This window comes from Nicotiana tabacum, chromosome 12, assembly GCF_000715075.1.
Source record: "Nicotiana tabacum cultivar K326 chromosome 12, ASM71507v2, whole genome shotgun sequence".
Classification (NCBI taxonomy): Eukaryota; Viridiplantae; Streptophyta; class Magnoliopsida; order Solanales; family Solanaceae; genus Nicotiana; species Nicotiana tabacum.
The window spans coordinates 52,679,314-52,695,028 of NC_134091.1; the positions used below are offsets into that span (position 1 = coordinate 52,679,314).

A 15,715-nucleotide genomic window follows, 5' to 3' on the forward strand; every position below is an offset into this window, starting at 1 on the left:
TAGCCTTAGATTTATAAAAGCTCTGTTTATGTATTATTCAAACAGACTATGTATTTATTTCATTTCCGCTTTGTATACTCTATTCTTAGAAGCTCATGATTTGTACTACCAGTTCTTGGGGAGATGTATCAGTTTTAGATATTTTCTTTTAATTAATTTCATTGGAATTGGATAGTTGGAAATTGGCTTACCTAATGGGTTGGGTTAGGTGCCATCACGACTAGTGGAATTTTGGGTCGTGACAATTTGGTATCAGAGTGGTGGGCTAGCCCAGCCCGTCAATTGCTAAAGCCCATGTGGGATGGGGTGGGCTAACCCGGCCCGACCCATATTGACAACTCTATAAATTATGATGCTTGGAGAAGCATTTCATAGTTTAGGAATAATCAAATTAGCAAACTAGAAAAAATAAAGAAAAGGATTGAAGTTTGTTATACATATCTGTAACAACCCGGCCGGTCATTTTGAGTATTACAACCCTGTTTTCCCATTTACAGCTCAAATTATACTTTACAGTTGTTGTGTGAATTGTCGGGGTAATTGGTTCGGGTCCAGTGAGGTTTTTGAAGGAATTGGAACACTTAGTTTCAAGGTTTAAAGCTTAAGTTAAAATAGTGACCGGATGCGGACTTATATGTAAACGACCTTGGATTCGAATTTTGATGATTCTAATAGCTCCGTATGGTGATTTTGGACTTGGGAGCGTGTTCGAAAAATTATTTGGAGGTCCGTAGTGGAATTAGGCTTGAAATGCCGAAAGATGAATTTTTGGGAAGTTTGACCGGGGGATTGACTTTTTGATATCGAGGTCGAAATATTATTCTAGAAATTTGAATAGGTCTGTAATGTGAAATGTAACTTCTGTGCAAAATTTTAGCTCAATCGCACGTGATTTGATAGGTTTCGGCGTCGTTTATAGAATTTGGAAATTTGGAAATTTATTAGGCTTGAATCCGTGAGTAGTTCGTATTTTTGAGGTTGTTAGGTATAATTTGAGGCCTCGGGTAGGTCTCTGTTATGTTATAGGACTTGTTGATATAGTGGGTTGAGGTCCAGGGGGCTCGGGTGAGTTTCGGATGGTTAACGGATTGATTTTTGAATTTCGAAGATCGCTGGAACTGAAGCCTTCTAGTGTAATCGCACCTGCGGAAAAGTGGTAGCAGGTGCGAGCTCGCAAGTGCAAGCAAAGATGCGCTGAAGCGAGGTGCGGAAGATGCTTCGCAGGTGCGGAATCGCACTTGCGCGAGAAGGAGCGCAGATGCGGGCATAGGGTTGTGAGGCATTAGTCGTAGGTGCGAGGGAAAATTACGCACCTACGTGAGCACAGAAGCGGAAACTGGGCAGGCGAATGGAGTCCGCAAATGCGACATTTTGCTCGCACAAGCGGATGCGCAGGTATGCAAATCTTGTCCGCATATGCGAAAATCGCTGGGGGAGAACCTTAAATTCGAGGGTTCAACATTTTCACCCATTTTCGGATTTTGGAGCTCGGGTTGGGGGATTTTAGAGAGGAAATTTTCAACACAACTTGGGGTAAGTGTTCTTAACTCCCTTTTGATTATATTCCATGAATTAATCTTCATTTTTGGTGTAAGATTATTGAATCTTCAAGAGAAATAGAAGGAAATTTCTATAATGTCACAAAATGTCAAGTTTGAATACCGATTTGGAGTCAGATTTGAGTGAAATTAGTATGGTTGAACTTGTAGTTGGATGGATTATCGTATTTTGTGAGTTTCATCAGATTTTGAGATGTGGGCCCCACGGGTAATATTTGGGGCGTAATTTCGGATTTTATGAAAAATATTAGCGTTTTGATATGGAATTAATTCTTATAAATTGTGTGGACTGAGTCAAATTATTGTGACTAGATTCGATCCGTTTGGAAGTTGATACGCGCAGATGGAATTTCTAGAGCATTGCTTAGCTTGCTTGACATTGGATTTGGCATGTTCGAGGTAAGTAACTCTTCTAATCTTGGAGTTGAGGGTATGAACCCTGAATATATGTATTTCGTAAATTTTTGGGAGGAGACGCACATACTAGGTGATGGGCGTATGGGCGTGCACTATAGAAATTATAACATAATTGTTTCTGTGGAATTTTATAGTTAAATGATCTTGGCATTTTCCATGCGATTTTATGAGTTAAGTAAATTGAGCTGAAAATCATATTAAAAATCATGTTGAGGCTATGTGCTAGTATTATTGGGACCCACAGAGATCATATTATTGTGAAATATTTATTTTAAAATAAAAATTCATACTCAGTCATATTCATTTCATTGCATATCATATCTCAATCTCTGTTATTATTTATTGATACATCATATCATCATTTTTGGCTATTCTTATAACATTGTGAGCCCATGAAAGAGAGACCGGAGAGATTGATGATTGCGGCAGACCGAGGGCCTGATTGTGAGGATATTATTTGGGATCGGTTTGCACGCCGCAGCAGGCCATGTTGGCTTTATATATATTATACTATCGCACGTGAGTTGGCCGTGCGGATATATATATATTATACTATTGCACGTGAGTTGGCCGTGCAGCACGTGAGTTGGCCGTGCGGATCCAGATATTATTATAGCACGTGAGATGGCCGTGCGGATCTAGATATTATTATAGCACGTGAGTTGGTCGTGCGGATCCAGATATTATTATAGCACGTGAGTTGCCCGTGCAGCACGTGAGTTGTCCGTGCTTATAGAGCTTGGGTTGTAGGAGCCCCTCATGAGTCTGTACACACCCCAAGTGGGCGCAGTCGACTATAAACAGGGATCGAGCTGCATGCCGCAGCAGGTATTGTATAGCGCTGAGTGATTGAGTGTGCTGAGTATAGTGAGGGAGAATGCGAGACACTGAGATTGAGTACTCTGAGAGGGTGAGTACATGAGTACAATCTCTGAGATACATTGCATTGACATGCACACATGACATATATGCATAGATATGTGTTTTCCTCTTGTTGTACGATATCACATTATTCATGATTTCTCACACATGTTGACAGATGGGCATAGTGATGCATTTGTTTTACACTAGTTATCTGGAAAGAAAATGAGATATTTTATTTATTATTGAAAGGATTTTGAAAAAAATTCTGTTTTCAAACTTATTCACATTTTTGGTAACTTTGGCAAAAGATTTGGATTTTCAGTGATGTAATTGAAAGGAAGAACTACTATTGCTGAAATCATGATGTGACTGATCATTTTATCTTTGAGTTACTTCTGGTATTATTTGCTTTATGGCATTATTAACTGTTGTGGATTAGTGGTTTTGGACCCGACCTTGGTAGAAGCTCGTCACTACTTTCAACCTAAGGCTAGGTTTGTTACTTACTCAGTACATGGGGTCGGTTGTACTGATACTACACTTCTACACATTGAGTGCAGATGTTGGCTGTTGTTGTTGTGCTCGATGGTTGCGGGATTTGAAGATGTACCTGCATTCCTGTTGTAGTTGCCTCTTGTTCAGGGTAGCCTTAGATTTATAAAAGCTTTGTTTATGTATTATTCAAACAGACTGTATATTTATTTCATTTCCGCTTTGTATAATCTCTTCTTAGAAGCTCATGATTTGTACTATCAGGTCTTGGGGGATGTATAAGATTAAGATCTTTATTCACTTAAATTGCTTTAATAATTATTATTGGAATTGGACCTTTGGTAATTGGCTTACCTAACGGGTTGGGTTAGGTGCCATCACGACTAGTTGGATTTTGGGTCGTGACAAGGTGGTATCAGAGCTCTAGGTTCATGAGTTCTACAAGTCATGAGCAAGTGTCTAGTAGAGTCTTGCGGATCGGTATGATTCCATACTTATCTTCGAGAGGCTACAAGGCATTTAGGATATATACTTCCCAATTTTCTTTCCTTATCGTACGAGATTGATTCAGCTTGAGACATAAACTCTTTGAATTCCTTTCATGTATTCGTATGCGCACATGAGCGCTCAGTATCAGTTGTGCATCACCGGCTTGTGATTCTATGAACGAGGTTCGAGGTGAGTATTTTGTGTTTTGGTGGTAGGCCAGTCTGGAGGACTTGAGGCCATGGTTAGACCACAGCTTAAGCTCGGTAGCTTCAGTTGTAACTCGTACAATTGGACTTATATGTCCGGTAATGATCCTACAATGGAATTTGTGGCTCGATGAGCGGTGGAATGGCGGTGTGATGGGTATGATGTAACCGCGGGATGTGTTAAGACGATTGGAATATGACGAGAAGTATTTCCTTAAAATGTAAAGGGAAGGCCATTGGGTGCTTGATTTTCCATTTGATGTGACGAACAGTCTTGAGTAATGAATGTTTTGAAGTATCTTTCACATTGTTAAATTATGGGACAAATTAAACTCCCATGCATGGTTAATGAGTATGGACTCAGATAGACTAAGTGATTGCATAGTAATTGTGACTGCGAAAGGATATAACAAGATACCAGTTTGAGGCTAAGCATGTGGGTTGGCCCATGCAGGGTAATCTACATAGGAGTACTCCTTATGATGTGAGTAGAGGGTTTCTTTTCTGTCGACGGGGTGTATGGGTGGAGAAAGTTGACTTGTGTGTTAAGAGGGTGAATACGAGCTTAGCGGATGATGGAGGTATTTTTATGGTTGGCATTGTATGAACTTGGGAAGAAGTTTCGTTGGATTGACTGTCGCATTATGGCAGTAACAGAGTATTGGTATTGTGAGTTATGGAATGTTTTAATCTATGTCTTTGAGCCAAGTGGGGGAGTCTGCTATTGACAATTTGATTTCATGGTTAGGTGTTAAATTTTAATTTTGATCTGAGGCATACTTGTGGGTTAGCTATGACTTGCAGAAGTTGAGATCGAGGATGACTCGAATAAGGAAATTCCTGGTTAAGGATTATATTACACATGTGAGTATATGAAATACGTGGGATGAGTGAGTTGTTATTGGTGAATGATGTAGTGCGCATGGAGTATGAATTTGATATGTGGTGATAAAGTAGAGTTACTTCTTTGAGTGTTGTTGTGCTAATGGGGCACGTGTCTTTTGGCCCATTTGAGCGGTTCAATTAGATTTGAGAAAAGTGGGTGACTCCCGAGAAAAATCCAGTGGGTTTGAGAATCATATATAGCAATTGAGAACGTTTCTGGACTTGTGTATGGATAAAACTCGAGATTTGCGTTTGATGGTGCCTGGACTTGCGGAAATTCTATATGACTATGGATTCTATATTTTTGTACAAAGAATGTAAGAAGAACAATTTCAAATTCACATAAGGTATTCTCAGAGTGAGTGTTATAGTGTGGTGTTTTTGAAGGTGCTTAAGAAGAATACAATTGCTTGTGGGTCGTAGGGCGTTGTGGTTCTATGCTAGGTTTGTGGGGTGAGCTGTGGCTAAAGACCGTGGCGTTTTAGCAAGGAGAAGTATTAATCTGAAGACGGATTCGGAAGAAACTCGGAGAAAATAAGACAAACGGGTAGTAGGTTGTTTCAGTATGGTAATGGATATGATCGGTTCTTTGGGTGCTTATGCTGTGGGGGGTTTTCTACAGGTGCTTTGTGGCAATACACCTGGACTTGGTGACTTGCGTGGCTTGGTCGAGTTAGAGGAATTTAGTCTTAAGGGCTTGATTATGTGCAAATGGATTCCCAAGTATTCTTGATGGTTTCTACCGGTGTGGAGAACGTGTTGTGTATTGTGATTTCCTCCTAGAAAGAAGCAAGAGAAAGGTTTCTAACTAAAATGGTATGTAAATTATTGGTGACTCAAAGTTGATAATAAGATTTTTGTGCCTTTCACATGATGGCAAGATAAATGTTATGTGTTGTATGAAAGTTAGATTTTCATGTACAAGGTGGCAGTACAGTCTTGAAGAGAAGGTAAAGAATGTTGGACAACATGGACGGTTTCAAATAACTAGACGAATACTATTACTACTTGGTGTTGTATGAGAAAGGGGCGTACTTCAGAAGGCACATTGTATTTTGACTTACGGATGTATAAATTAGTATTGCGGTACTCACACGGTTGATAGACTGCTGATATTCAAATTTTGTCAAGTGGTACGGAAGAACTTTCAAAGTATTTCTCGTGGGATGATCGTGTATGAGAGAGGTGTTAGGCATTCCGGCGGTGGAGATGGAATCAAATATGGTGATTCGCGTGTTCTATGGATTTGGAGATTGGGAGTTCCTAGGAGCATATTATTTCATGGTTGTGGACTGTGAAGTTATGGTCGGAGCTAGCCGGATGATGAAATGTGTTATGATTCAGTCATTATGGATTTTCGGAGGGATTTTTATCTATTTGTGGGTAACCCGAGTTGATTTGGGGGTCCATAGGCAAGCCCAATTAAGATGTGTATTCTACACTGAGCCGGAATGGTTGTCCCCATACTGCTATTATTGAGAGATGTGCCATTCGGTTGATGTTGAACTTATTCGTGTTCTCAAATGATCTATGAGTTACTCTTTTATGCCACGGAGAGTTGTGATTCATTGGTTATGTGCACAGCTGGTGCAGTTCTATTTGAGCTTTATAGAGGAATTTGAGTGTGATGAGTACTTGGTGTATTGCATGATCGATAGAGTAATGGTTATGTCCTTTCAGGTTTTGTGTGGTATTTTTGTCATTTGCCTCTCCGTCGTTATTAATTCGGAGCAGGGTGGCTCGGAGTATATAACATGAACCTCGTATTAGAATCGGGTGATGGTTCTACGGTGTATGATGAATTTTCAGTATTTTGTTGTGGAGGTACTTGTTAATCTGGCGGGGCACTTCTCTCATTTGAGTCATTTTTCATGACTGGCTACATTTGAATTGTTGTGTATTAGTGCATGGATGGCACGAGTTGTGGCTCTGAGTTATATTGGTGAGGCATGTCTATGGAACAGTTGTGTTTAGTAATATAAGGTCATTGGACTTAGAATAGGTACTATCAGGTTTGATTTCGGTATATTCGGGAGTATAATATTGAAAGTCGGCTCAGAAAGGGATTATGGTTTTGGTTGGGGCGAGAGGGCTTCGTGACTTGTTGATCTGGTAAGTGGTCATGAAATTTCGCGTGTTTCTTTTATTATCAATAGTGTACGAAGGTTTTGGGATGAGGTTTGGTTTGATATGGGTTTAATACTAGTATGCGGTTGGTTTTGGAGTAGTCACTGCGATCAGGAATAGTGCTATGAGCATGCGAGTTGTGTAAAATGTTGGTTGATTATATCTGTGGTTATAGATATAGCTCGATGCAACTTGTTCGGACTTATACGGTGTATAAATTTAAGATTTGTGTCTTGAAAGAAAATTTTAACTCCAAGGTTTATGGGCTAAGGTTAAATTAATGATTTTCAGTTGCATTGTGCAGTCAAGCTTTATGTGGGATAGGGTTACGTGGGTTCACACCCGGGTACGTGTGTGGTAAGATGGAACAGTGATTTGATGGCTTGAAAACAACTCTTGGCACGTTCGAGGACTAACGTATATTTAAGTGGGGGAGAATGTAATGACCCGGCCGGTCGTTTTGAGTATTACAACCCTGTTTCCCCATTTACTGCTCAAACTGTACTTTACAGTTGTTGTGTGAATTACCGGGGTAATTGGTTCGGGTCCAGTGAGGTTTTTGAAGGAATTGGAACACTTAGTTCCAAGGTTTAAAGCTTAAGTTAAAATAGTGATCGGATGCGGACTTATGTGTAAACGACCTCGGATTCGAATTTTGATGATTCCAATAGCTCTGTATGGTAATTTTGGACTTAGGAGCGTGTCCGAAAAAATTATGTGGAGGTCTGTAGTGGAATTAGGCTTGAAATGCCGAAAGATGAACCTTTGGAAAGTTTGACCGGGGGGGTTGACTTTTTGATATCGAGGTCGAAATCTGATTCTGAAAATTTGATTAGGTCCGTAATATGAAATGTGACTTGTGTGCAAAATTTGAGGTCAATCGCACGTGATTTGATAGGTTTCGGCGTCGTTTGTAGAATTTGAAAATTTAGAAATTTATTAGGCTTGAATTCGTGTGTAGTTCGTATTTTTGAGGTTGTTAGGTATGATTTGAGGTCTCGAGTAGGTCCGTGTTATGTTATGGGACTTATTGATATAGTGGGTTGAGGTCCCGGAGGCCTCGGGTAAGGTTCGGATGGTTAACGGATTGATTTTTGAATTTGGAAGATTGCTGGAACTGAAGCCTTCTGGTGTAATCGCACCTGCGGAAAAGTGGTCGCAGGTGCGAGCTCGCAAGTGCGAGCAAGGGTGCGCTGAAGCGAGGTGCGCAGGTGAGGAAGATGCTTCACAGGTGCGGAATCGCACCTGTGCGAGAAGGAGCGCAGATGCGGGCAGAGGGCTGTGAGGCATTGGTCGCAGGTGCAAGGGAAAATTCTGCACCTGCATGAGCGCAGAAGCGAACAGATGCGGGCAGAAGCGGAAACTGGGCAGGCGAGTGGAGTTCGCAAATGCGACATTTTGCTCGCACAACCGGATGCGCAGGTGCACAAATCTTTTCCACGGATGAGGAAATCGCTCGGGCAGAACCTTAAATTCGAGGGTTCAACATTTTCACCCATTTTCGGATTTTGGAGCTCGGGTTGGGCGATTTTGGAGAGAAAATTTTTTACACAACTTGGGGTAAGTGTTCTTAACTCCCTTGTGATTATATTCTATGAATTAATCTTCATTTTTGGTGTAAGATTATTGAATCTTCAAGAGAAATAGAAGAAAATTTCTATAATGTCACAAAACGAATTTTTCAAGTTTGAATACCGATTTGGAGTCGGATTTGAGTGAAATAAGTATGGTTGAACTTGTAATTGGATGATTTATCGTATTTTGTGAGTTTCGTCGGATTTCGAGATGTGGTCCCCACAGGTAATTTTGGGGGCGTAATTTCAGATTTTATGGAAAATATTAGCGTTTTGATATAGAATTAATTCTTATAAATTGTGTGGACTGAGTCAAATTATTGTGACTAGATTCGAGCCGTTTGGAAGTTGGTACGCGCAAATGGAATTTCTGGAGCATTGCTTAGCTTGCTCGACATTGGATTTGGCCTGTTCGAGGTAAGTAACTCTTCTAATCTTTGAGTTGAGGGTATGAACCCTGAATATATGTATTTCGTAAATTGTTGGGAGGTGACGCACATGCTAGGTGACGGGCGTATGGGCGTGCACTATAGAAATTGTGACATAATTATTTCTGTGAAATTTTGTAGTTAAATGATCTTGGCATTTTCCATGTGATTTTATGAGTTAAGGAAATTGAGCTAAAAAGCATATTAAAAATCATGTTGAGGCTATGTGCCAGTATTATTGGGACACATAGAGGTCATATTGTTGTGAAATATTTATTTTAAATTGAAAAATTTATACTTAGTCATATTCATTTCATTGCATATCATATATTAGTCTCTGTTGTTATTTATTGATACATCATATCATCATTTTGGGCTATTCTCATGACATTGTGAGCCCATGAAAGAGAGACCGGAGAGATTGATGATTGCGGGAGACCGAGGGCCTGATTGTGAGGATATTATTTGGGATCGGTCTGCATGCCGCAGCAGGCCATGTTGGCTTTATATATATTATACTATCGCACGTGAGTTGGCCGTGCGGATATATATATTATATTATTGCACGTGAGTTGGCTATGCAGCACGTGAGTTAGCCGTGCGGATCCAGATATTATTATAGCACGTGAGATGGCCGTGCGGATCTAGATATTATTATAGCACGTGAGTTGGTCGTGCGGATCCAGATATTATTATAGCACGTGAGTTGCCCGTGCAGCACGTGAGTTGTCCGTGCTTATAGCGCTTGGGTTGTAGTAGCCCCTCATGAGTTTGTACACACCCCCAGTGAGCGCAGTCGACTATAAACAGGGATCGGGCTGCATGCCGCAGCAGGTATTGTATAGCGCTGAGTGATTGAGCGTGCTAAGTATAGTGAGGGAGAATGCGAGACACTGAGATTGAGTACTCTGAGAGGGTGAGTACATGAGTACAATCTCTGAGATACATTGCATTGACATGCACACATGACATATATGCATAGAGATGTATTTTTCTCATGTTGTACGGTATCACTTTATTAATGATTTTTCACACATGTTGACAGATGGGTATAGTGAAGCATTTGTTTTACACCTGTTATCTAGAAAGAAAGTGAGATATTTTATTTATTATTGAAAGGATTTTGGAAAATTTTATGCTTTCAAACTTATTCACATTTTTGGTAACTTTGGCAAAAGATTTGGATTTTCATTGATGTACTTGAAAGGAAGAACTATTATTGCTGAAATCATGATATGACTGAGCATTTTATCTCTGAGTTACTTCTGGTATTATTTGCTTTATATCGTTATTAACTGTTGTGGATTAGTGGTTTTGGACCCGACCTTGGTAGAAACTCGTCACTACTTTCAACCTAAGGCTAGGTTTGTTACTTACTCAGTACATGGGGTCGATTGTACTGATACTACACTTCTGCACATTGCGTGCAGATTTTGGCTGTTGTTGTTGCTGTGCTCGATGGTTGCGGGATTTGTAGATGTACCTGCATTCATGTTGTACCTGCCTCTTGTTCAGGGTAGCCTTAGATTTATAAAAGCTCTGTTTATGTATTATTCAAACAGGCTATGTATTTATTTCATTTTCGCTTTGTATAATCTATTCTTAGAAGCTCATGATTTGTACTACCAGTTCTTGGGGGTGTATAAGATTAAGATCTTTATTCACTTAAATTGCTTTAATAATTATTATTGGAATTGGACATTTGATAATTGGCTTACCTAACGGGTTGGGTTAGGTGCCATCACGACTAGTTGGATTTTGGGACGTGACAATATCTTTAATGTTTAAGAGATTGTAAGTTATTATTGTAAAAATTGATTACTACAAATATCGTTTAAGAATTTCGTCTTTTGAACAAAAGAAAGCAAGAGGTGTCATTTGGTTTCTCCAAATACATAGATTTATTTCTATTTTACATAATATATAAATACCTCAATGATTTCTGCTACTCCTGTCATGGAACTAGATTTCCCTCGAAAAAAAGAAGACAAAATACATCACTCGCCTCTTAAAGTTGTCCACACTTTTCACTTAAACACTTCATCTTAAGTCCGTTCCGTTTGAACACTTTAACCAGGCATTTACTGTGTCATTTAGACACAATTCGTAACCAGCAAAATAGAAAGGTTGTATATAATTCACACACCAAAGTGACAAATAAAACGAGGACACATGTATTTAACTTTCAAATTTTGAAAAATAAATAAATATACAAATCAGAACCACACCCCATCGTCATCTTCCCCAACGATTCCACCTCGCCGAAAAATTAATTTTAGGATATTTCTTTCCAGCTCTGTCTTCTTCTCTAGAAATTTGATCCTTTTTTTTTCTTCCTCTTCTTCTTCATTCTTCCTTTGTTGCTTAAAACTACGGAGAGTTTTGGCTGTTAATATAGAGTCTGAAGCCAAATTGACCGGAGAATACTTTTCTTGTGACAGAAATCGGCGATTTATTTGTGCAAATCAGTTGTTGTAATAGCAGAAAAAGAAAGAGCATAATAGCCCCATTTTATAGAGGTATAGGAGTGTTATTGAGATGGTTTAATATGTTCCTTTTCTTTGTTCTTTTTTTTTCTCAAAGGATTGTTGATTTTAATAAATGAAGAAACTAAGGACATGGCAGAGAGGGGGTAACCGCCTGGCGGCATCAAATCTTCGAATAAAACCTTGTAGCATTCAATTTCTTTTGTTGCAACAGGAACAATCTTTTGGGTGTGGGTTTGCTAATTCTGTATGCTACCCGACATTGCCTCATTGAAATTAATATTGATACCGACAAATTGCAACCCATTTGGACTCCCCACAAAAAAATTAGATTTGAAGGTGCTTTTGATGGGATCTTAAAAATGAGAAACAAAAATAAAAAATTATGGTGGTAGCCAAATTTAAAGGTGGCAGTGTTGGTGGTGTGCTCAGATTTGGAGGAGATGATATTAATGGTGTGAAAGATCTAGTAATTTAAAAGAAATATTCTCCGGAAAAGTTTTCGGCAAAAGCTATTATTTTCCGGCAAAAAGTATGAAAGATTTGTCTTTCGGACCATTTTTACACGCTTGAAATATGTGAGAAACACTGACCTTGCCATGTCAGCATTTTGTATCTAAATGATACAGCAAAGTAGGGGTGGGCATTCGGTACTTCGGTTCGGTATTCGATTTATCAATTGTGTATACCAAATACCGTACCAAAGTAATTCGGTACAGTTCAGTATTTCTTATTTTGGTTTGGTACGATTTCGGTTTGATACATATTCATGTGTCACGTATTGCTAAGAGCCTTAGCAAGCAGAAACAAAATTATAGTGCATGAATACATTCCTAATTTAGGAAAATCTTTCCTTTCATTTCTAATTAAAAAGAAATAAAATCTAGAGGCATCAGCATTCAATTAGCACCATTAATATCTTTCCTTTGAACTGCAAAATGATACTCACTAAATTTAATACTAATATGAAAGGAAAGATTCTGACTAAAAGAAAAATCTAGCAGCAGAATTTCTAATTCAAATTTACACTTTACACACAGATGCAACAAAAACACATGTATTGGGGCAAAATTTGTTTATAGTTTATACAGCCTTTTGTACCCAAAAATTAAGCTACTGGTTACAAAATACAAAGTTAGAAACTGAAATTTGAAGAACGAAAAAGTTGTGAACATGTTGAAGAGTTGAAGATTAAAGAATGAAGGTCAAAAATGAGGAAACAAGCAGTCACACTTGAGAGTCGTCAGCGAGGTGCAAAAATATTACTCAAAAATGAGGAAACAAGCAGTCACAAGCAGTCAAAATCTTAATACCGAGGACCATACCAGTATATCGAAAATTTAATATTGAATTATACCGAAACCGGAATTCAATTTTTCAAATTTTATGCACACCCCTACAGCAAAGGCCTCGTTAAAAGTGTTCAAATGGAATTAAAGTATTCAAATAGAAGAGATTTGAGATGGAGTGTCTAAGTGAAAAAATGTGGACAACTTTAAGGGACTAGCGATGTATTTTGCTGAAAAAGAAAAATCTTAAATGACGTCGTATATATCATCTTTGAACCAAAATTGCAAGCAAGAGGTGCCATTAGTTTCTGCTATTAAATAGATTAAATTTCTATTTGCATAAATATCTAAATGGCCCCTGCTCGTGTAACGGAATGTGATTTCACCCAAAGTCCAATTGAAAGTTAAAGAAATGAGCCATCCTAGAGCTAAGAAGAAAGATGTCCCGGTAAAACATGAGATCAATCAAGCGGGGGAGAAACTACATATATATTGATGAAACAAAAAAAGGAAGCATTATCTTTTGCAAGTCTGCAGAAAACATCGCTCAGAACAGAAAACAAAATTTAGAATACTAACATTTCACTTCGTAATAGAAAACTACCAAGTAGAACACCAAAACAAGGGAGCATAACATCTAAACAATCATCAAGCCTCAACCCTCTCAGGTGCTGGTGCCTCCTCAGTGGTGGAGATAATAACTTTACTGGTAGGTTTAGACAAGATATCAGCATACTCTTGGAAAGGAGATTTGGTGAAGCGAGTCTCCTTCCAGAAGTCTGGAGTCAGGAATCCATAAGTCTTCATCAAACAATCAAATGTAGCCTGCAACATATAAAGAATGGCATTTACCACCAGTAAAAAATACTATGGTATATCAACAACAGATGAGGCATCCAAGTGCTGTGGCTGAACAGATGATCCTTCTGCTTGTGAAATTAATTTACTCTTGTATTATGTCAAGTTTGTACTATTACTCCATGATTGAGGGTAATATAATTCTTAAAATAATCTAAATATAACATATTTTTTATTTAAAGATGCCAAAAACACACATTTCTATTGCCTATTGATACTATATTTCTATCCTATTCTACAAACTCTCGCTTTTTATTTCCTAAAATTCGGAATTTTGAGGACAACAATTGACTATCAAACAGGATACAAAAAGCAGAATACTTTTTTTGTTCAATCACAAAGTTGAACAACCAATCGCATCAATTCTTACACTATAAGATCACTACATGTACTAAACATATAATGCTGTATTCAATATATCCCACCATAAAAGGTAGTTGCAAGATTTATTAAAAGGATCGAACCTTAACGAAGTTGCCAAGGGTTTTGGTGGATCCACGAGAAGAGGTGAAGACATCCTCAATACCAGCAAACTGAAGCACCTTCTTAGGAACACGAGCAGCCACGATACCAGCACCACGCGGAGCAGGCACCATCCTCACTGTAACTGACCCACATTTCCCAGTTACTTTACACGGCACTGTGTGTGGCTTTCCGATTTTGTTGCCCCAGTATCCTCTCCTCACTGGAATCACTGATAACTTAGCCAATATAATTGCGCCACGTATAGCAGTCGCCACTTCCTTCGAGCACTTCACCCCCAAACCGACGTGACCGTTCCCATCACCGACGACAACGAAAGCCTTGAACCGGGTTCTCTGACCGGCCCGGGTCTGTTTCTGAACCGGCATGATTTTCATCACCTCGTCCTTTAGAGATGGTCCGATGAGTGTATCGATGATTTGGAACTCCTTAATAGGGAGTGAGTGGAGGTAGATTTGCTCCAGTGAACGGATTTTGCCGTCTTTCACGAGCCTTCCGAGCTTTGTGACTGGGACCCATTTCTCCTCCTCTGTCTCACGGCGGGGACGACGGCCACCACGGCCGCGTCCGCCGCGGTCTCCGCCTCTTCCACCGCGTCCTCCGAAGCCACGGCCAAAGCCTCCTCTCTCTCCTCCTCTCTCAGCCATGGTTGTTTGCTGTCAACGGCTAGGGTTTTAGTAAATACAGAGGAAGTATGAAAATGCAGAATAAGGGGTTGGTTTATAAGGGCTAGGGTTTGTTGATGTGGTGTAATTGGGCTTGAGAGTAAGCTGATTGTGACCCATAGAGAAAGGCAAGTTTGGCCCAGAGCTTGCTATATATTTGTCGGAAGGTGATTATGTCATATAGTATTGTGGATCAAATGTGGCATTACATTAAGAAAGGAAATTCCTAGTTATACTTTCTAAAAATTATCATTCGTAACTATATTTTAATTTTATAGCAAATCCGTCTATAATACTGAAACAAGAGAATAATTATTTTAAAATAAATCAAGAGAGCAACAAGCTTTAGTAGCCTAGTTGGTTAGATCACTCATTTAGTAAGCGAAGGTCTTAGATTTGACTATGAATGAGAGCATTGACACCGTCGGTATTCAATCCCCATGATTTATTCCTAAAGTTCTAAAGCTCTCTACATGTGAAACTACAACATTGTATGGCACTTTAAAGGTAAAACTCCAACACTTCTCGCTTAAGGTAGTCATTTTGTGTAGAACTATCTTGATTTATAACTTTATATTGTTATTCCAACTAACACTATTAGACATAGCTAGTATCTATGAATATGCGTTGCACGTTAATAATGGCACGTGATGATTTAAACATTTATTTATATGAAGGAGCAACAAAATTTAATTAATGAGAGAAATTTTTTGTATAATAATACAACAATCGTCTAATTAAATGCTGAAAAATATTATTACATTCGCATAATACATGAATTTAAAATAAAAGGATATCATCAAATCTTACACAAATGATCATTTTTTGTCATGTACTTGACCAGTATCATAATATTTGTATGTATGACGTTATTGTCAAAACTTCTATATACT

At 38.8% G+C, this 15,715-nt stretch overlaps 1 protein-coding gene across 1 annotated transcript; it reads right to left on the reverse strand.

Annotated features, from left to right (window-relative positions):
• Positions 1–13,288: 13,288 nt before the first annotated feature.
• LOC107763154 (uncharacterized) lies at positions 13,289–14,869 on the reverse strand. Its single transcript, XM_016581605.2, has 2 exons — positions 14,139–14,869; positions 13,289–13,641 (listed from the first exon to the last, which is right to left on the reverse strand). The coding sequence occupies exons 1-2, from the start codon at positions 14,802–14,804 to the stop codon at positions 13,465–13,467; spliced, it is 843 nt and encodes a 280-aa protein (XP_016437091.1). The 5' UTR covers positions 14,805–14,869; the 3' UTR covers positions 13,289–13,464.
• Positions 14,870–15,715: the final 846 nt, after the last annotated feature.

Excerpts from the sequence above, each read along its gene's own strand:
- LOC107763154 (XM_016581605.2), bottom strand. The coding sequence starts at position 14,804 with ATGGCTGAGAGAGGAGGAGAGAGAGGAGGCTTTGGCCGTGGCTTCGGA. Across the intron at positions 13,642-14,138 it reads CCCTTGGCAACTTCGTTAAG|GCTACATTTGATTGTTTGAT; the intron begins GTTCGATCCTTT and ends TATATGTTGCAG.